A 23,215-nucleotide genomic window follows, 5' to 3' on the forward strand; every position below is an offset into this window, starting at 1 on the left:
AAGCTGGCCACAGAGAGAAAAGATGTGTCAGACAGCAGTGACAGTGAGGGTGAGCTGTCTGACAGCAGTGAGGTGTCTCTGTCACAGGGTAGCAGTGCAGAGGCACGTTATCCTGTTGAATCTTTTAATCATTTTCTCCAAGAAACAAAAGGATTAAGAGGGATAAAAGTAGAAAAATATTTTCCCAATTTAAAAATATTTTATTTCTCTGCGAGATATTATATTAGAAGAAAAGAAGAGTCTGGGTTTTCTGATCAGGAGGTTTTTAGACTGAAGAAAATTATGGGAAAAGTGAGAAAACAATTTTGAATAGAATGATGAGCACTAACTTATTATTTTTATTGTGCGTATTTTATTGTGGTGTTGTTTTTAGCCTTTTACCCAACATGGATAATTTTAAAATAGCTTCTTTAAATGTTAATGGAGCTAGGGAGGCTGTTAAACGCACCATGATTTATGAAATAGCAAAACAGAAAAGAATTAGTGTTTTATTTTTACAAGAGACGCACAGTGATCTTAACAATGAAGCAGACTGGCGCAAGGAATGGAAGGGAGAAGCTTTTTTTAGCCACGGCACCTCCCAGAGTTCTGGGGTGGGCCTCCTCTTTTCCTCAGCTTTCACCCCAAACTCTTTTAATGTAGAAAGTATCGTCCAGGGAAGGTGTCTTTTAGTAAAAGCTCAGTTTGATCATTTTAACGTAGTTTTTATCAATATTTATGCTCCTAACGTCGGTGCAGAGAGGAAGCGTTTTTTAGAGAAAATTGGGGAGAGGTTGGGAGATTGCGGGTTTGATGATTATGTTTTTTTAGGTGGGGATTTTAATTGTACAGAAAACGAATTGTTAGACCGGAATCATAAAGAGCCTCACAAAGCTTCCCAGCAAGCCATGCAGAAGCTTGTCTCGTCTCACGGCCTGGTGGACGTGTGGAGGAGGATGCACACAGGCTCCAGACAGTACACTTGGTCCCACAGTAAAGAAAACCGCCTCTCGTTAGCACGTATTGACCGTTTTTATTGTTTTAAATATCATTTTAATGTGTTTAAAGCATGTCAGATTTTACCAGTAGCTTTTACAGACCACTCTTTGCTTTTAGGGAATGTTTTTATAACAAACATTTTACCTAAAAGCGCCTACTGGCATTTTAATCTGGCTTTAACTCATGATCGTAGTTTTAGAGAAGCTTTAAGTTATTTTTGGACTGTTTTTAGACAAAGAAAGGGTGATTTTACTTGTCTAAGGCAGTGGTGGGACCATGGAAAAGTTCAAATAAAACAACTTTGTCAACAGCATACTCTTAATGTCACTCGTGACGTCACCAGATCTATCAGAGATCTGGAGATGAATATAGTGGAACTAGAACATTTAAGTGAGTCCACAGGAAATCGAGAGCATATTGAAGCTCTCAAATCCAAAAGGCTAGTTTTAGCCAACCTGCTGGAGTCTAAAGTCCAAGGCGTGTTGGTCAGGTCTCGGGTTCAGAACATCACAGAGATGGATGCTCCCTCTAGCTTCTTCTTCAGCTTGGAGAGGAAACGCGGGCAGAGGAAGGTGATCCATTCTCTACTATCTGACACAGGGCAGCAGGTGAGTGAACCGGGCCAGATCAGGAGGAGGGCTGTTGAGTTTTACTCCTCTCTGTTTGAGAGTGAGTATAAGGAGAATGAGGAGCTGTTTGGGGAGTTCTGTGGTGGGCTGCCCCAGGTCTCTGAGGAGACCAATGTACAACTGGAGCGCCCCCTGGGGGTACAAGAGCTCCATACAGCCCTCCTGAATATGCAGGGCCAGAAGGCCCCAGGCATCGATGGTCTTACAGTAGAGTTTTTCAAAGCCTACTGGGACATCCTGGCAGAAGACCTACTGGAGGTCTATAATGAGAGTTTGGCCGCTGGTTCACTCCCGCTTTCGTGCCGCAGGGCAGTCATCACCCTCCTGCCCAAGAAAGGGAACCTGCAGGACATTAAGAACTGGCGCCCTGTGTCTCTCCTCTGCACCGACTACAAGATCCTCTCCAAAGCCTTGGCAACGCGGCTGAGAGAAGCTATGGAGCAGGTCATCCACCGGGACCAGACCTACTGCGTCCCCGGCAGGTCCATGGTAGATAACGTCTACCTAATTCGGGATGTTTTGGAGGTCTCCGGTTCATTGGGTTTAAGAACGGGCTTGATCGCATTAGATCAAGAAAAGGCGTTTGATCGCGTCGAACACGGCTTCCTGTGGAAAACTATGGAGAGGTTTGGGTTCGCCGCTGGTCTGATCGCCAAGATCCAGGTGATGTACAGTGGCATTGAGAGTATGCTAAAGATTAACGGTGGTCTGTGTGCTCCTTTTAGGGTGCGTAGAGGTGTTCGCCAAGGCTGCGCCATGTCCGGGATGCTCTACGCGCTCTCCCTGGAACCCCTGCTTCAAAAGATACGTTCTACTGTTCATGGTTTGGTTTTACCTGGTTTTAATAGTAGAGTGGTTTTATCTGCCTATGCTGATGACGTTGTTGTTTTTACTAAAAACCAGCAAGATGTCGACGTACTGAACGAGATAACAACTAAGTTCTCTGTTTTATCTTCTGCGAGGGTGAACTGGGGAAAAAGTGAAGCCCTGGCAGTGGGCGAATGGCGTGAAGGGCTCCCGGTTCTCCCTCAGGGACTTTTATGGAAAAAAGATGGTTTTAAATATCTCGGTCTGTTTTTAGGCAATGAAAACATTGAAAAAAAGAACTGGGAAAACATGGAACAGAAAATAGAATGTAAATTAGAAAAGTGGAGATGGCTACACTCCCACATGTCATACAGGGGAAGGGTTTTGGTTTTAAATAACCTTGTAGCATCTCAGCTGTGGCACAAACTTTCCTGTTTAGACCCACCGTCTGGTTTGTTGGCCAACATACAAGCAAAAATGGTCAACTTTTTTTGGAACGGGTTTCATTGGGTGCCACAGTCTGTGTTGTTTTTACCCAGAGAAGAGGGGGGCCAGGGCCTTGTCCACTTAGCCGGGAGAACAGTGGCTTTTAGATTACGTTTTGTACAGAAATACCTGGCAGGGCCCTCTGACTTAGTGTGGAGGGACGTGGCCAGCTGCATTTTTAGAGGTGTAAATAACCTGGGGCTGGATGCGGCTCTGTTTTTAACTGATTTAAATCTTTTAAAGTTAAGGGGATTACCGAGGTTTTATCAGGGTGTTTTTAAATCATGTACCCTGTTCAATTTAAAGCCATCCCAAACGACTAACTCTCTGCACTGGCTTTTACAGGAGCCTTTAATCTGTGGGTCCAGGCTGGACGTGTGTGACGGCGCTGGACCAGGGCTGTCGGAGGCGCTGCGCCGGTCAAAGATAACAACCGTGAAACAGCTGGTGGAGACTGCAGGACCGTCCCTCTCCAACGTCGAGGCCATGGGTTCCGTGATGGGGGTACGGTCTGCCAGGCTGGTGCGGCGCTTCCTGGACCTCCTGAGGGGAAAGATGTCGGCCAAGGAGAGGAGCCTCCTCCGTGCTTACTGTGAGAGACAGAGCCAGCCAGACCCGATGGACTCCTTTCCTGGCCTGATCCTGGATCCTGGGTTCCCGGAGAGAAGTGGACCTCTGCTCTCCAGCCTGGACCCACAGAAGATGGTTTTATCCACTATGGATCAGAAAACTGTTTATAGAGTTTGCTCCAAAGCCATAAATCGAAGACACTTCGAGAACCGCGCAGTCTGTGTATGGACTGATAGACTTGCTGGTAGAGCACCCCAGTGGAGGACTTTATATAAGCCTCCAATTAAAAAGAGAACTGGTGATCTCCAATGGAGGATTTTACACGGTGCCATCGCCACAAACTCTTTTTTATCCGTTATTAATCGGGCTGTTTTAAATGAGTGTCCTTTCTGCAGTCTGTCTGAGAACGTTTTTCATGTTTTTATGGACTGTAACAGACTAAAGACCATTTTTAGCCTTTTAACAAATGTTTTTAGTCTTTTTGGCACTGTTTTTACTACTTCTTTATTTATTGGAGGAGTGTGCCAAAATAAAAATAATAAGGCAAAGGCCAGACTTTTAAACTTCTTAATCAGTGAGGCAAAGATGGCTATTTATTTGTCCCGTAGAGACAGACTGCAGGGAGGACCTCACCTTGATGCTGTGGCTCTGTGGAAGTGCAACGTTAAAGCTAGAATTAGGCTGGAGTTTCACTTCCACAGAGTCACGCAGAACATGGAGGATTTTATGCAGTTGTGGGGTTTTAAAAAGATTTTATGTGAAGTGTCTGAAGGAAAAGAACTTCAATTTAACAAGCTTCTTATGTAAGAATTTTATGTAAATGACATTTGGTTTTAACTCAATTTTTTATTTGTTTGGCCTTTTGTAATTAAAGTTTTGTTAAAAGTCAAAAAAAAAAAGTCTTCTTCTTCTTCTTCTTCTCTTGTTTTTAATGGCAGTCGGAAAACAACTTATAGGTGCATTACCGCCACCTTCCAGAATGGAGCATGGATCAGACACTGCGCTGTCTGGAATCAAGCTGCGGACGCGGTGCATTCTGAGACGGTCAGTCTGAAGAACGAATGCGCGGCTCCTATCTTCGCACTCTGTGCTCCATTAACCAGCCTTGGAAACCGTGACGTCAGACCACTGTTGTGAATTCGTATTCTCAAAGAAAAAATCCGTATTCTCAAGCAGCCGCTGCTGTTTGTGTTCATAAAGAGTAAAGCACAAATTTAAACTTGAAATTTGTATTTATTAGTTATTGAAGTTGTAACTATTTAACCTGTATGTTATGTCTTTTGAATACAATTTAAATTATTATGAGTTTACAAATGTTTGTTATGCACAACTTCTGACTAATATGGACACAACTATCCTTTTATGTACAAGTTTATTAAGAAAGCTCTCTTACCCCATACGTTTGGTTCTTCGAAACTCATCCTGGACTTGCTGTCATAGCAACATGCGCACAAGCTTAAACCCTCTCGCGAGCAGGTTTATTTCATGTAAACAGGATTAGATTGCAGCTTTATAAGCGGAGGAGATAGGGAAGTCTGTCCAGCCAGTGCATTTGGACCACCTAGTGGCAGAGGACGGGACAGAATTGTGGAACACCATTTTTAATCTTTAATAAAAGACGAAACAAATAATGCTTAGTTCCTGTCATTTTATTTAAACAATTCTTTATAAAGAAAAGACAGCAAGTCATCTTTTGCCTGCAATACGAGATAGTTATGTAAAGTCAGCAATACTACTGTCAAATGGTGTATTAGAACTTACTCTGAACGTCCTTTTGAAGCAACTTGATCTCTAGTGCAATTTTTCTCTTTTTCAAGTTGTGGAGTTTAATTTCTCCTCTTAATTTGTGTTTTTTCAGGTCAAAATATAAATTTTTTTGTTGAAGATGCCGTTTATATAGGGAACGGATGGCACCCTGTGTCATTTTGTGAAAGAAAAAGAAAAGGTGAAACATGCCTCATGCAACAAAAGTAAAAATAACCTGTTTTGTTTCAGCCTTTTTCTTGATGGCTGTTATAAACAGACAAACACATCATTTAACAGTGGCTTTTAAAAAGAGGAAGAAGATCTTTTTTTAAAATACAGTATAATAATTAAAGGCTACCATTTTGTAGAATATTCTTGTACTTCACTTTTTTTCCCATGTTCTAGTGGGTCCCGTGGAGGCTCTGATATAAAAGAACAAAGTAAATATGAGATTATTAAAATGCATAAATTCATACTGTAGAAAGTGATAGAAACATCTACGATGGACAGTATTTATGCATTAATTTGTCTACTGCTTTTTGCCAGCCCTCTCTCCTGGCTTTAACAGACTTTGAGGTGTTCCCTGTCGTTTTAATTAATCACTCAAATTCAGCATAACCTTCCATTAAAAGCTTGTGTTCTGCTTGGGAGAAAAACTGTGGGCGTTCTTTGGCCATGCTGAACAGCCAATAGCAGCGTTGCTGATCAATGTTTCTACTATCGATACATTTCCCCTTTTAAACAAACGCATGAACGCGCAGTTGTCTCAGATAACTCAATCCAGCGATACTAATCAGAAACAACAGGTGTGTTCGAAGAACCCAATTGGATGTGTCATTTAATCTCGGATGTTTTAAGCAACGTACAAAGAACGGACCCCAGCAGAACATCTTTATTTATTTATTTATCACTATTTATTTATTATTATTTAAGGAGATCTGGACCTGAAAGGTTTCAGAAGCGCTGCTTTAACTGAAGGCTCTCTAACAGGAGCCGGCTCCAACATGTGAGCGGGCCGCTGTGTTCAGAACCAACACATCAGAACTTCAGAGGAAATGTTCCCTCCTTCATTCACTACATCTGACCTCACTCTGGATGTTTCTACAGACCTGGAACATGATTCCAGTTTAGACCTGAAAAGGTTTCACTCTCAGTTTTAGCTTCATTTTCTAAATAAACCAGAACTTCTCCAGATGGTTCTGAGGAGATCAGCCAGCAGACATCAGGAGGTGCATGAAGTAGAGAAGGAGAGGACAATCCAGACCCAGATGGTACCTGCTGAACTCAGGTTCCTCTGGTCCTCTACACACATGATGGGAATCAGCTTTCTGCTTTACAGACACTGACTGGACCTGAACCACTGGGAACTGACTGGTTCTGGTTTCTCTCTCAGGCTGACTGAAGTCCAGAAGATGGAGGATTGTGATCTAAAGGAAGACAGAGCAGAACCTTCAGGATCCAGCTGTCCATCTATGAGGAGTGACCAGTCAAAAGACAGCCCTCTAGCATTCAAAGAACCTGGACCCTCAGAGTAAGAACCCAGTTTCTAACTGATCCATGTGACTCCACAGAGATATAATATCTAGAATATTAACTGGTTGATCTTCAGCGTCTCTCTGGTTTGGACCTTGTTCAGCTTGTGGTTCTGCTGATGCATCAGGAGGTTACCAAGTCCAGATGCATCAGAAGAGCCACAAACATCCTCAAAGACTCCTCCCACCCAGCTCATCACTGTTCAGACTGGTGCCTTCAGACCAGCGGTACCGGTCCATGAAAGCCAGAACCTCCTGGATGAAACATAGTTTTTATCCATGGGCCATCAGAGCTGTCAGCTGAGACCAGTAATAATTCCTGCTGACGCTGTTTTTAGGGACAAATATCAGGTCCAGTATGAACTCCTACTGGGAACTTTTTCTGACCAGAACCCAAAACTCACACAGCAGCTGTTCATTCTGCAGCTCTGTGGCGTCTCTTCCTTTACTTTCCATCAACTCAGAGATTTCCTCCCAGCATGAAACCAACCTTAACGTCCACCTGCCTCTGATTTTGGTTCTGTTCTCATCAAGTTGGACCTTTTAATCCTTCTTCTTCTGATAAACTCTCCCTCTGGAAACAAAGGAACTGATTTCTGTCTTCTGAACATCAGCTTCACTTTAACATCCTGCTCTGATGAACATGATCTGCTCTGATACCAAACTGCATTTTAACTCTCCTGGTTCCCTAAATGTCTCCTGTCTGTCCAGAACTTTGTTCTTGTTCTAAGGTTCTGTTTCATGGTCCGTTCATGTGTTCTGTTCTTTAATGACGGCCACATCAGCTCCTCAGACCAGATCAACAGCTTTAGTTCTGCTATCAGGGACCAGATCCTCTGCTCTCCACCTTCCCAGACTAGATGTGATCAATCGGACCGTGTCCAGAACTTTCTGGGCTTTGTAGTATTAGTAGTGTATACTATAGAAGTACTTTGTAGAATAATTCATATAAATCTGATCTCATCAGCTCCATTAAACTGTGACATGAGCCTGTTGTCCTGCAGGTGTTGGTTGGACCCATGTGATCCAGACCAGTAGAACCCGGTTATTAAGATAATGTTCAGTTTGGTCCAACAGAACCGTCTGAATGTTTCTGGATCTTTAAACCTTCTGCTTCTCTGCAGCAGTTTGTGTTCAGAGCTTCTTCTCTGGTTTTTATCACAGAGTTTCTCACTGATTGATGTGATCTGAATAACAACATGTTGGTGTTTCAGAGGTCAGAACCACAGACAGAGAGCAGAACCTCCAGGATCCAGCTGTCCGTCTATGAGGAGTGACCGGTCCAAAAATCACAATCCAGATTTTAATGCTGAACCTGGACCCTCAGACTCAGAGTAAGAAACCAGTTTCTAACTGATGGATGTGACTCTGCAGAGATATAAAAACATAATATTGACTCAGTCTTCAGTTTATAAACTAAAAGTAAATTAATTCTTATTTTAACTTAACTTACAGCTACATAATCATAAGCTACTAGTCAACAAACCAGTAGTATTCATTGGCCTGGTTATACACACATGTACAATAGTCTTAGTCACATTGGCTGTAGCCTACAGCCTGTAGGTATGATTGTTGGGATTTAAATGTATTTTTATATATGCATGTTGATTAAATTGTTTAAATAATAACTTTATGGCTTTATAAACTCATAAGTAAAGCTAGAATTTGGAGGATTATTTATGTTAAGATCTAAAGGAAGGAGAAGGGGTGTGATTACATGTTTTACTTCTTCAGAACAGGAGCTGGACTGCTGGCAGCCAATCAGAGCAGCTCTGCTCCAGGTGAGACTGAACATCTCCAATCAGAACTTCCTTCTATCGTCTCTGTTGAACTAATTCCATGATTTTAGTTGGGATTTGGAAATTTAAGTGTTTAAAAGTCTTTCTGTGATCAATTATTTCCCCTGAATCTCTGGATTTGCAGCTGCTGTAAATGTAACGTCTGTGTTCAACCCAACAACCTATTGGGTTTGCTTTGAAGTGGTTCTGTTTTCAGCCCTTTGTGCTAAATGCATTAAAACTGAACATCTCCTTAAAGCTGCTGCTCATTTTGATGGAAACAAAAAGGTGGAGAAAACAACCTGCTGCACTGCTGCTTTACAGAAAGAGGGAAGGAAAGTCTGAGAGACAGAAACCTTTATTTACTCTGACAATAGATCACAGATTACAGGAGATATATTTGTAGAAACATGGAATATTTCTATCTGCTGTTTACTTCTAAAGGGCCAAATCAGTCCCATGTCATTTCTAATCTGTAATTATTCTTTAAAAACATCCAATCCAGTCTCTGAGGGAGAAAAGCATCTGAAATGTGAACACTACCTGATCCAATGAGCTGTTTCTCTGGCAGATTAGAGCATTTCCTCCAGATTTCCTTCATTAAGGCTGAAAATGCTGCCAGGAAACATTTTCTGTCTCTCTGCCTCTTCTGTAGCTGCTGTGTTTGTGGGAGAAGGTCAGATAGAAACAGAGAAATGAGGACAATGGTGACCTGATGCTAAAGAGTTCATGTTGCTGAAAGCTGCTGCATGTTTCTGTCAGCATTTCTTCATCTGATCTGCTTTGTGAATCAGATCCTGACAGTGAACAGATGCTGGCCATAAAGCAGAGGCAGAACTCTGCTGTCTGACCATCTAACAAGGTTCTGCTTCTAAGGATGGATCCCATTGGTTAGCATCACATCATGTGAACTAAGAGACCTTCTAATGATAACACCTCCTGATGTTCCAGATGTTTCTGTTCCAACTTCATCACTAAATCATGTTTTTCCTTCAGTTGTCTTTTCTTCTCTGTTCCAGCAGATGTTGGTCTGCAGGAGGTTCTAGAGGAACATAAGATCAGTCTGAGGAGGAGATGTGAACGTGTGACTGAAGGAAGTGATGAACCAGGAAGTAGAACCCTCCTCAACAGGATCTACACTGATCTCTACATCACAGAGGGACAGAGTGAAGAGGTTAATACCCAACATGAGGTGAAGCAGCTGGAGAGAGCTTCCAGGATCCAGAACCTCCATGACTCTCCAATCAGGTGCCACGACATCTTTAAAGCCTTACCTGACCAACATGGAGCCATCAGAGTGGTTCTGACCAACGGCGTCGCTGGTGTTGGAAAAACCTTCTCAGTGCAGAAGTTCACTCTGGACTGGGCCGAGGGCTTGGAGAACCAAGATGTCCGTGTGGTGGTTCTGCTGTCGTTCAGGGAGCTGAACCTGATCAGAGGTGAGCAGCACAGTCTTCTCACGCTGCTCCATGTTTTCCATCCAACCCTCCAGAAGCTCCCAGCAGAGCAGCTGGCTGCCCACAAACTTCTCTTCATCTTTGACGGCCTGGATGAAAGCAGACTTTCTCTGGACTTCAACCACAGTCGGCTTGTTTCTGACGTCACACAGAAGTCATCAGTCGATGTTCTGCTGACAAACCTCATCAAGGGGAACCTGCTTCCCTCGGCTCTGGTCTGGATCACCTCCAGACCTGCAGCGGCCAATCAGATCCCTCATTCATGTGTTGCCAGGGTAACAGAGGTACGAGGCTTCACCGACGCCCAGAAGGAGGAGTACTTCATGAGGAGGTTCAGTGATGAAGAGCTGTCCAGCAGAATCATCTCCCACATCAAGACCTCCAGGAGCCTCCACATCATGTGTGGAATCCCAGTCTTCTGCTGGATCACTGCTACGGTTCTGGAGAACATGTTGACCACAGAGCAGAGAGGAGAGCTGCCCAAGACCATGACTGACATGTACTCTCACTTCCTGCTGGTCCAGACCAGGAGGAAGAAGAACAAGTACCATGGAGGACATAGGAGGAGTCCACAGGAGCTGATGGAGGCTGACAGGGAAGTTCTCCTGAAGCTGGGGAGGCTGGCGTTAGAACATCTGGAGAAAGGAAACATCATGTTCTACCAAGAAGACCTGGAGCAGTGTGGTCTGGATGTCACAGAGGCCTCGGTGTACTCAGGAGTTTGTACAGAGATCTTCAAGAGAGAGAGTGTGATGTTCCAGAAAGCAGTCTACTGCTTTGTTCATCTGAGCATTCAGGAGTTTCTGGCTGCAGTCTACATGTTCCACTGCTTCACCAGCAGGAACACAGAGGTGGTGAAGAAGTTCCTGGGAAAGAAATACAGTGAAACATCTCTGAAGGACTTCATGAAGAAAATCATGGATAAATCCCTCTTCAGTAAAAATGGCCACCTGGACCTGTTTGCTCGCTTCCTTCATGGCCTCTCTGTGGAGTCCAACCAGAGACTCTTAGGAGGCCTGCTGGGTCAGACAGAGAACAGTCCAGAAACCATCCAGAGAGTCATCAACAACCTGAAGGAGATGAACACTGATTATATCTCTCCAGACAGACAAATCAACATCTTCCACTGTCTGATGGAGATGAAGGACCTCTCAGTTTATCAGGAGATCCAACAGTTCCTGAAATCAGAGAACAGATCAGAGAAGCTCTCAGAGATCCAGTGTTCAGCTCTGGCCTTCATGCTGCAGATGTCAGAGGAGGTTCTGGATGAGTTGGACCTGGAGAAGTACAACACATCAGCAGCAGGACGACTGAGACTGATTCCAGCTGTGAGGAACTGCAGAAAGGCTCGGTGAGTCCAGATGTCTTCATTGAGTGATGCTGATTCAGCATTATTGTCATCCTGTTTATTCTTCATTATTCAAGTTGCTTCTGGATGTTTTTGGGTCTTTAACTACAAACATTTTATCTCTCTGTCCTCTGCAGGACGTTCATTATTTACTTGCTTCCTTCCTCTCTAATCCATTCATCCTCACCTTATCTCTACTCATCTGTTCTCCTCACATCTCTTCATCCTCCCAGTTTAATGTTCTTCATCCCCTCATTATTGCATTCTTCCCTCTTCCACCTTCCACAGCTTCCTCCTCAAGCCACCTTCAACCTGCTCCTCTTTCTGCATCTCTTTGTCTAATCTACCTGCTCCATCCTGTTCTGGTCTCCTACATCTGGGGTCCCCACAGTGGATCATTTCATGTGGAGTGAGGGAAGTGATGTTAGAAACCATCACAGGTTTGACATCAGTGACCTTGGCTGAGTTAAAGGAGGGAACAAGGCTTCACTCTCTGCTGATCTCACTGCTCTGCAGCTTTCAGATCTCCAGAGTTGATCACGTCTGTGGAGAGAAGTTATGACATTATTATTATAACATAAGAGCTTTCTAATATTTATATTCATCAGTGATTTATATAACCCTTTGCATGACTAATAAAGAGGACCAAAGTGCTTTACAATAAAACATGCTGAAATGACCAAAGTGAAGCATAAAATTGTTTGCCATTACCCACTGTTTTAATTTATTTAATGTTTAATAAATAACTCTCGGTCTGTTAAGTATTGTCCAGTGAATATCAGCCCAAACAGCTGATATAACAAATAGTTGAAAGGAATTATTCGAGCACTGGCGATCTTTTAACAACAAACTCTGCATAGACATAGAATAGAGTGACAACTTCTCTTCAAGAAGTTGTCAACATTTGATACCTGTTTCAATCCATGCACAATGCAAATCCTGAATTAATCAACATTATTAGATAAGATAACATTTTAAAGAATGATTTGCTCAGTAGAAATCAATCTTTAGGACACTTGATTTTATTAATGCAATCATTCCTCCTGGAAGTTAGGTAGCGTTGTAGCGATCGGTCACTTGATGGGTTAACCCTAAAGTTATACATAACACCATTAAATCAAATGAATGTTCCATATTAATGTGGAAATAATGCTCATTGTGCTATTGAATGATGACAGAGTGAAACAAAAAACAAGCATTATGTGTAATGAATTTGCTTTGAGTGAACCCAACATTCAGCCAGACTCGGAGCTGCGCTCAAAAACGGTTTTATTTTACAGACTTGAAAGGGGAAAAAACAGGAAAAAAAACTGAGTCCAAACTCGACCGGGCTGGTTAAATGATGATAAGCAGACACAACAGGGAAGGGAGGTACACCGGTCAGAACAGAGTCCAAGGCACACAATCCAGAGTAACCAGGTTCCAGGCTCCAGAGACAGACAGGGCAGGTTCCAGACGGGGAGACAGGACCAAACAGGATCAGTGAGGCTCAGAGACAGAAGGGAGAGACAGGTCGGGCAATAAACGGGCAAACAGGCAGGGACACAGAATAAATGGAAAGCTGGGAGGCTCTTTCCCTTGGCTTGAGAAGAGACGTTCTGGCAAAGTGCAGAGAACTGAGGCAGGTATGAATAGGCGGGCGGACAGGTGAGCACGGAGGGACTAATGAACCAAAACCAGGTGGAAGTGATCAAGGAGGAGAGAACTAAAAAGCTGACAGGACACGTGGACAGGAACAGAAACTACCCCAGATTTAATAAAAACAGAAAAAAACCTGAAGTACAAACCTAAAACAGAAGATAAAGCTAAGACTAAAACTTAATAAATAACAGGATAAACTAAAACATGAGGCCCCACGAGGGATTAAGCGGGTCAGAAAATAGATGGATGGATGGATATTTGGTCACCATGGTAACACTGATGATACTTTAGTCTTCATTCATCCAACAAAAACCTGAAGAAGTATCTGAAAAGCCTCCATCATTGTTTATCTGATCATGTATCTATTTATCAATGTTCTCTATGTCCCAGAATAATTTACAGGACAGAGATTGGAACAAGCTGAACAAGCAAAACATCATCAACAACAACAAACTATGGAAGACAAATAAACTGAGAAGATTTATTATGATAGCAAAAACTGTTGATAGACCTTTGTCAGACAGGAAAGGTATTAAGCAGAATATTTCTGATGTTATAGTTGCTTTGAGCTGCACTGTTAACTTTCCAGCAGTGGACGACTGACCTGTTTTAAACATAGTTTGAAACATTTAGGGTAAAAATGTGCTGCATAGGTAAAGCAATCATGATTGCTCTATTGTCTCTGTAATTGGAGATATAAATGAATAATTGATCATTCTGAACTCTCAGCTAAGCGGATGAGTGCAGACTTTGATGGAAGTGAATAAAGAAGTGAAAAAAGGCAGTACTACTCAAAGAGTGACAATTGGACTTAGAGGAAAGTGATGTGTCAGGAAGTGAGTTTGAGGAATGGAAGTGCGGGGAAAATTAAAAAAATGGAATATAGTAGAGGTTGACCGATAAAAGTTTTTAAGGCCGATACAGATTATTCTGACATCAGGCAAACCGATACCAGATAAGGGGGCTGGTTATTTATTTTTTTGGCCGATTCTTGAAGCCAATATTGCTTTTTCTACTTCCATTTACATGATAAGAATGACACAATGATAACAAATTTTACACAAGTGTCAATTTAAACAAAAAATTTAACATTTATTATTTTTTGCAGTTTTGCAAAGTTTTTTTTACTTTCCATTTTAGGCCATTTGAGGTCGCATTTCTGGCCTTCCCACTAGTAATGGTTCAATAGAACTGTAACCATTTCTAGTGCCTTCTTCTCTGGGATTCCAATCGCAGCGAGTCGACTTGGAGGCGTCTTTTCAGATGCCTGACTGTCTCTGATTGGCTAAGGGGTGGAATCACATTTTGCATAACAGTATGCCAGAATTCCGCTGAACTTATATAGTGCTTTTCCAGTCATGCTGACCACCCAAAGTGCTGTATGGAAGCTCTCAAATCAATACTGTGGCCCAGCATGGAGGTGGACATTTGTTATGTTTCGTAGTGGACAAGAAAATTCAGACGGTGCCCAAAGAAATGAGAAGTTATTAATGGAGCTCTGTTTTAATGGCGACGGAAGGCTGCCAGCAAGCAGCACAACAACACCGCCGGGTGAAGATGAAGATGAAGAGAAGGAAGAGTGAATGTCACAACCTGATCTGCACCAGTAGCACGATCCGTACCATCAGCTCCTTTGGGCATGCACAAACACAATACGGTTAATTTTATAACAACTGTAATTATTTTGCACAAAAAATATATTGTATTAGAAAATTGTTTATTAAACTTGAAAAAGCTTAAACCATTTATGCTGTTAATGCGCCCTCTGGTGGAGCCATCATGAACAATAGAAGACCTTGTTGTTTATCACTAATTTCAGGACTTACTTCTATATTTCGTTAAACCCAGGTTTAACAGATGTCAGTCTGTTTTATCTGGTATCAGATGGAAAAGGAGCTGAATGATAGAGCTGAACTAAATTATTTAAAAAATGATTCAAATAACTTGAGGAAAATATGGGCTGTAGATGTTTTGACTGATGACCCGGCATGAAGTATTCTCTGGGGAAGACACAACTATTGTATTGCTAATTTTCAAATGTGGACTGCATGTATGTATAACCCAGTTTATTGTGCATTTATTATATATTAGTAATTCATGAAAATGTTAATTTAAATAACTGTTTAGTTAAAACTGTATGAGGCGATAAAATAGACGTGTCCACTGTGCAAAAACAAATAACCAAACATTTTATTATTTAAGGTATTTCATTATACAAAGCAGGGACCTGATGTGAAAAAAGCTGAGGGAGGAATTAAAAAGCAAAAAAAAAAAAAAAAATCACGTGAAATAATCATAGGAGAACTTAACAAAGAATAATTTATCCACTCCTACAAAAGAAGTTTTTGACTATGGACAATAAATTGGGTCATATTTTTACAAAAAATCAGGTGAAAGCCACTGGCATATAGATTAGATGGAGAAAATGCACATAAAAGCAGATAATACGTTTTTCAGCGCGCTCAACAGGCTACAAGCTTCTTCAGAACACGAGTCTTCCTCTCCATGATATCAGAAACCAGCAAAGAAGACTTTAACACATTAAGCTGGAACCAGGTGTCTTAACTCTGGAGGAAATGTGTGGAGCTGCACCTGGGAACAGGGAAGCTTTTTGGATGTGACATTGCCTGGGCATAGAGGAGAGCAGCAACTCATGCATGTGTCTTTATGTCAGCAGGAAGCACAACGAGATGGAAGCAAGTGGTGGCTTACAATTTATTGTCATTAATTGGGGAGTCCAAATCTAGCTATGTGGGGCTTTTGGAGTGGGCCACAACAACATTTATATCCATCACCAAGCAAAAGACCAAATAAAAGGCTGGAAATGTTGACAAAATTTTGAGCATCACATGAGACCTTCAGTCTGGTCCAGAAAACTGAGAAGCTTTCTCCTGTGCTTCCTTCTGTGAGCTCCCAAATGCCACAGATATTCTAGAGAAAGAAGCAAGTATGTTAGAAAGCATGCTCCCTTCATGCCAGGATCTGCAAAGAAAAATAACCAGCTTTATAAAAATGCTAAAATAATATAAAACCAATTAATTTACTGTACTGCAGTAAATACCGACTTTGTTCAAACATGATTAAGCTCTTATTTTGGAGGACAGAAAATGGCACCTTGTTACTTTGGTGGTCCTGTGTAACACCAATAAATCATTGTAGTCAGTCTTGTGTTTTTAACTGAAAAATATAAAATCATTACTCATCTTCACTCTCAGTTTTCTGCACTCTTAATAACCCCATTTATGCTGCAATCTCTGATGTCTGTAAAATAATCTATAAATCAAACTAAATAAACCATTTCAATCTGACAGAACAAAAGCTAAACATGTTTTCTAGTTGAGATGGTTTAGTAACTGGAATTAAAATAATTTAAAGATTGTGGACACAGAAACAAGTAGAATATTTCCTTCTGAAGAATCATTTTGTCCTCTGCCTCTCTGTTTACACACATTCAGTCTCACAGGGATTCATTTTAAGCTCAGACATCTAAAAAAATAACAAAAGCATACCATCTAATGTATCCTATTATCCTATTGAGACGGTGTCTTTCCCACGGCCAAAACTTAACAGATCAAAAACTTATCTAAAAGGAACAAATCATAAAAACCTAATAAAAATCAATACGGTTCACCTTGAACCTAAAAATAAAACAATTAAATGTGGTCTATTAAATATAGGGTCTCTCCCTCCAGGGACTTTGTTGGTTAACGAATTGATTTCTGATAAACAGATTGATTTGTTTTGTCTCACAGAAACCTGGCTACAAGAGGACTACGTTAGTATAAATGAGTCAACTCCCTCCAATTATTCAAATTTCCACATTCCCAGATCTGTGGGAAGAGGAGGAGGAGTGCGACCATCTTTCAGTCTGATTTATTAATTAGTCCCAGGCCAATTAATAACTACAGTTCTTTTGAACATTTAACCTACAGTTTCCCTCATCCAAACTGCAAAGCAATAGAACCTCTTCTGTTTGTTGTTTTGTATCGTCCACCAGGCCCTTACACTCAGTTTTTGGATGAGTTGTCAGATTTCTTATCTGATTTGGTGTTAAATACTGATAAGGCTATTATAGTGGGTGATTTTAACATCCATGTTGACACAGAATGTGATAACCTTAGTGTAGCCTTTAAAACTATCCTAGATTCAATTGGTTTTGCTCAAAATGTGCATAAACCGACGCACTCTTGGCTCCATACTTTAGACCTTGTGCTGACATATGGCATTGATTGTGAAGAATTAACAGTATTTCCTCACAACCCTGTCCTATCTGATCATTTTTTAATAACATTTGAGTTTAATCTAACTGAGTTCTCCACCCCCAAAAGAGGGTTCCATTATAGTAGATCTTTATCGGATAATGCTGTATCAAAACTTAAAGAGTCTGTCCCCTTTTTAATATCCTCCGTATTGCAGAAATGCCCTGTAGATGGCAGCAATGTTGTTTCTTCCAATTCACAAATAGATGTCTTTGTAAACGGTATGACTTCGTCATTGCGTTCTGCATTAGACAATGTAGCTCCCTTGAAAAAGAAGGTGATTATTCACAGGAAGCTGGCTCCTTGGTTTAATTCAGAGCTGCGTTCCTTGAAGCACAATGTTAGGAAATTGGAGAGAAAATGGCGCTCTACACACCAAGAGGAATCCTACTTAATCTGGAAGAACAGTCTATTGTTGTATAACAAGACCCTTCGCAGAGTTAGAGCAGCATATTTTTCATCATTAATTGAGGAGAATAAGAATAATCCTAGATTTCTCTTCAGTACAGTTGCCAAACTTACCCAGAGCCACAGCTCTGTTGATCCATCCATTCCCTTGGCTCTTAGCAGTAATGATTTTATGGGATTCTTCATAAATAAAATTGATTCCATTAAAAATAAAGTGGTTGGCATCCTCCCAAACATGATTGCCTCATCCTCAGTAGGTGAGGCAGCATTGGAGGAATCCTTGGAACCTGCGCAGTGTCTGAGCTGTTTGGGAGCAGTGGAGCTTTCTGAGCTATCTAGAATTTTAGCTTCATCTAAACCTTCTACCTGTATGTTGGACCCAATCCCAACCAGGTTGTTTGAGGAGGTATTCCCTCTGATCAGTGGTCCTATTTTAGACATGATTAATCTATCCTTGGTAAATGGATATGTACCACAGGCTTTTAAAGTAGCTGTTATTAAACCTTTACTTAAGAAACCATCTCTTGATCAAGATGAGTTAGTAAATTACAGACCTATATCTAATCTTCTTTTCTTATCTAAAATTCTTGAGAAAGTAGTTGCTAATCAACTATGTGAACATTTACAAAGTAATGACCTACTTGAGGAGTTTCAGTCAGGCTTCAGAGCTCATCATAGCACTGAAACAGCTCTGGTGAAGGTCACCAATGATATTCTCATGGCCTCAGATAATGGACTTGTGTCTATACTTGTCCTGTTAGATCTCAGTGCTGCATTTGATACAGTTGATCACAATATTCTCCTACAAAGACTTGAGCATACTGTAGGGATTAAGGGAAAAGCATTAGGCTGGTTTAAATCTTATCTGTCGGACAGATTCCAGTTTGTTCATGTTAATAATAAATCTTCCTCAAACTCTAGGGTCACTTGTGGAGTACCACAGGGTTCAGTCCTTGGACCAATTCTATTTACTATATATATGCTTCCGATAGGCAAAATTATCAGACAGCATGGGATTAATTTCCACTGTTATGCTGATGACACTCAGCTATATTTATCCATAAATCCTGATGAATCCAATCAGTTACTTCGACTGCAGTCATGTCTTGATGACATCAAAAGCTGGATGACTTTAAATTTCCTGCATTTAAATTCTGACAAGACAGAAGTTGTAATCTTTGGGCCAGAGTCTTCAAAAAATAAAGTTCTTAATCAATCCCTTAATCTGGATGCCATTAACTTGGCCTCTGGTAATAAAGTTAAAAATCTTGGTGTTGTTTTCGACCAAGACATGTCATTTAAATCCCATATTAAACAGGTTTCCAGAGTTTCCTTTTTTCACCTCCGGAATATCGCCAAAATTAGAAACATTCTGTCCAGGAGTGATGCTGAAAAACTAGTCCATGCATTTGTTACTTCAAGGCTGGACTATTGTAATTCTTTACTATCAGGAAGTCCACAAAATGCAGTTCGAAGTCTTCAGCTGATTCAAAATGCTGCGGCAAGAGTTCTGATGAAAATCAACAAGAGAGATCATATGTCTCCAATTTTAGCTTCCCTTCATTGGCTTCCTGTTAAATCAAGAATAGAATTTAAAATTCTCCTTCTAACGTATAAAGCCCTTAATAATCAAGCTCCATCATATATCAGAGCTCTGATTACCCCGTATGTTCCTAGCAGAGCACTTCGCTCTCAGACTGCAGGTCTGCTGGTGGTTCCTAGAGTCTCTAAAAGTAGAATGGGAGGCAGATCCTTTAGCTATCAGGCTCCTCTCCTGTGGAACCAACTCCCAGTTTTGTTCCGTGAGGCAGACACCCTATCTATTTTTAAGACTAATGTTAAAACTTTCCTTTTTGACAAAGCTTATAGTTAGAGTGGCTCATACCCTGAGCTATCTCTATAGTTGTGCTGTGATAGGCCTAGGCTGCTGGAGGACATCAGGGTCTAATTTTCTCACTCTACTGATTTCTACTGTTCTTCAGTCTACTGTTCTCCAGTTTTGCATTGTATTACATTGAAATGACTATCGTCATTTCAGCTTTTAACTTTTTGCTCTCTCTCTTTTTCTTCATAGTAGGTACACCTGGTCTGGCGTTCTGTTAACTGTGACATCATCCAGAGAAGACGGCTCACCCGCTACTACCATCTAATGTAGAACAGATTACTAGATCAATGTGTGCTTCTGTGCTTTTTTGTTTCTCTTGTTGTGTCTCTGTTCTGTCTTCTGTAACCCCAGTCGGTCGACGCAGATGACCGTTCATACTGAGCCCGGTTCTGCCGGAGGTTTTTCCTTCCCGTTAATGGATGGTTTTTCTTCCCACTGTCGCTTCATGCTTGCTCAGTATGAGGGATTGCAGCAAAGCCATGTACAATGCAGATGACTCTTCCTGTGGCTCTACGCTTCCCCAGGAGTGAATGCTGCTTGTCGGGACTTTGATGCAATCAACTGGTTTCCTTATATAGGACATTTTTGACCAATCTGTATAATCTGACCCAATCTGTATAATATGATTGAACTTGACTTTGTAAAGTGCCTTGAGATGACATGTTTCATGATTTGGCGCTATATAAATAAAATTGAATTGAATTGAATTGAATTGAATAAACTTTTATATTTCAAACTGTGCCAAATATTTTAAAAAGCTGAATTAGACTGACTGAAACAGACCGGTGTAACCCGGATAAATAAGAGATGCAGTAAAAAGTCCATGAAATAAACAAGAAGCTATTTATTTAAACATGAATTAAACAACTAAATTCATAAACACAAGAAATAGTTTAAAATTGTTAAATTATTGCTTTATTAAAAGTGTTCATCTTTAAAATGTGTTTATAATGTGTTTAAACATCTATTTGCATAGTTGTATTTCATTTTAATAATGGTTCATGTGAGAAGTGTAATTTCCTACACAGAGGCAGTCAGTGAATGTATCGTGAGTTTGGGTGAGAGAGCGCAGCACGAGAAGCCGCAGAGATCCGGTTCGGCGGCCATAAGCCAACATCTCCATGTTAAACTGGCTTGTTTTTGGACTATAAACAGTAATTTGTGCCGTGGTTTGTCCCCACGATAATCCACAGAGAGTAAGTGTGCTTAAGTCTGAGGTAGAAGACAGAGAAGTTTCTACTCAAAGCTTTTTGTACTGTGTTTTGCTGCTAGCTTAGCATAGCAACTAGCCGATGCTAACAAGCTGGCTAATGGACTCTAGGCTGCTGTTCACTAACTCAGCTGGACATAGGAGGTTGTAGAGTATCTTACATGGAATCAGCATATAGAGTCAGTCAAAATAAATGTAAAAAAAAGTAAATATTGTGTTGTGATGTCTATCTGGACAGGATTGGGGGGGGGGGGGGGGGGGGGGGGGGCAGTGAGAAGATAATTGATGGGGATTTATCAGGCTCTAATGAGACCAAACCTGGATTCTGGTTGTATAAAATTCATGTCAGCAGCTGAAAGCCACTTAATTAAGCTTAATAAAGAACAATCTAAATGTCTGTGTATGCTGTGGAGCTTTTAGGACATCTGTAGCTACCTTACAGGTTGAGAATGGAGAACTTCAGCTGAGGCTAAGAAGATGAAACTTGATTGAGCTGTTCATATAATTAGAATATTATGAAAAAGTAATCCCCCCCCCCCCCACTAATTCAATTCAAAAAGTAAAACTTGTATATTATGTTCTTTCATTACTCAACTCAACTCAACTCAAACTTTATTTATAAAGCACATTTAAAACAACCGGGGTTGACCAAAGTGCTGTACAGAATAAAAGATAAAAACTGAATGCTAAAATACATAAACACAATGCAAAAAGAAAAATTGAATGCAGATAAAAATATAATAGGATAAATGTTTCAATTTAAATAAAATATTACAATAGATTATAATTTGCCAAATGTCCACCTAGACTTGATTAAAAGCCAGGGAAAAGAAATGTGTTTTTAGAAAGGATTTAAAAACCTCCAAGGAGCCTGCCGATCGAATATGCCAAGGCAAGTTATTCCAGAGTCTCGGTGCCGCTGCCATAAAGGCACGGTCACCTTTGGTTTTAAGTCTGGTTTTAGGCATGGCCAGTAGCAACTGATTAGAGGATCTCAGTGTTCTGGCTGGGACATGGATTCTGAGAAGCTCAGTCAAATACTGGGGGGGCTAGACCATTAAGAGCTTTAAAAACAAACAATAAAATTTTAAAATCTATTCTAAAAACAATCGGAAGCCAATGCAGCGAGGCTAGAATGGGTGATATGTGGTCACGTTTACGTGTGCCAGTAAGGAGACGGGCAGCTGCATTTTGTACCAACTGTAGACGGTGTAAAGGTGAGTGGTCCAAGCCAGCATATAATGAATTACAGTAATCTAATCTTGTATTAATAAAAGCATGGATTACAGTCTCCAGATCTCTGCGTGGCAGGTACCCTTTCACTTTTGATAAAATTCTTAACTGGTAAAAACTGTTTTTTACGACCGAACTTACCTGGCGATCGAATTTCAACCTATCATCAAATATTACACCAAGATTTTTTACTGATGATCGAATGTTAGGTGTAAGAGGGCCCAAGGAGCCAGGAGGAAAAACTGCTGGACTACAACCAAACGTAATAATTTCGGTCTTATTTTCATTTAGATTGAGGAAGTTTGAGGTCATCCAAGATTTTACATCGTTTAAGCAGTCAGAAAATTAATGTACAGGGTTGTTGGATTTTGATACTAAAGGAAAGTAGATCTGAACATCATCAGCATAACAATGAAAAGAAAAATTATGTTTCCTGAAAATTGATCCTAATGGTAACATATATAGAAGAAAAAGAATAGGTCCAAGAATGGAGCCTTGGGGAACCCCAGAACTCAAAGGAGCTGAAGATGAGGTGAATTCACCTAGCTGCACTGAAAAGCTCCGATCAGTCAAATAAGACTGGAACCATGAGAGAGCAGATCCTGTAATGCCCACCCACTGCTCAAGTCGCGTTAAGAGGATCCCATGGTCCACACAGACAGGCATATTTCAAGTGTCTATTTCTTTAAATTTTAATTATTATCACTGATTACTAATGAAAACCCCAGATTCAGTATCTCAGAGAATTAGAATAGAATCAGAGCAACCTGGGCTCTCATAACACCTGAGCAGCGCCACAGACTGGTCGACTCCAGGCCTTGCTGCATTGCTGCAGTAATCCAGGGAAAAGGAGCCCCAACTAATTATTCAGTGCTGTACATGATCACAGTTTTCATGTTCATACTTGTCAGTTGACCAACATTTGAGGTTTTCATTTGTTATAATCATTGAAATTCAAAGGAATAAACACAGGGTTTCCAGGGGTCATTAAAAAGCATTAAAAGTCATTAAATGATTTTTTTCAAATTAAGGCCTTAAATGGCATTAAAAGTCATTAAATGTGATTATCGGTAGCTTTAAATGCCTTATTTTTTTTTCTAAAAAATAAAACGTTCATAAAAAATTTTTTGTCAGATATATTATATCAGATATAACTGATTCAGCAGCAGAGCAAAACACACTGAACTGCTTTCGGTTGATCTCAAAGCCGTATGTTTTTACTATGTTCAGAAAAGAAGCACGAGGCGG

The 23,215-nt window shown here is 40.8% G+C and overlaps 1 protein-coding gene across 1 annotated transcript in view; it reads left to right on the plus strand.

The window, feature by feature from the left end:
- The first annotated feature begins 6,582 nt into the window (after nucleotides 1–6,582).
- Nucleotides 6,583–23,215, plus strand: part of LOC118561495 (NLR family CARD domain-containing protein 3-like) — a 31,597-nt gene continuing 14,964 nt past the window's right edge. Inside the window, exons 1-5 of the mRNA XM_036133631.1 lie at nucleotides 6,583–6,747; nucleotides 7,963–8,082; nucleotides 8,483–8,529; nucleotides 9,182–9,202; nucleotides 9,549–11,334. Coding sequence (XP_035989524.1) covers nucleotides 6,629–6,747; nucleotides 7,963–8,082; nucleotides 8,483–8,529; nucleotides 9,182–9,202; nucleotides 9,549–11,334 — 2,093 coding nt within the window. The 5' untranslated portion in view covers nucleotides 6,583–6,628. The remainder of the gene's footprint in view (nucleotides 6,748–7,962; nucleotides 8,083–8,482; nucleotides 8,530–9,181; nucleotides 9,203–9,548; nucleotides 11,335–23,215) is intronic.

The sequence above is a fragment of the Fundulus heteroclitus genome, unplaced genomic scaffold (genome assembly GCF_011125445.2).
Source record: "Fundulus heteroclitus isolate FHET01 unplaced genomic scaffold, MU-UCD_Fhet_4.1 scaffold_65, whole genome shotgun sequence".
Classification (NCBI taxonomy): domain Eukaryota; kingdom Metazoa; phylum Chordata; class Actinopteri; order Cyprinodontiformes; family Fundulidae; genus Fundulus; species Fundulus heteroclitus.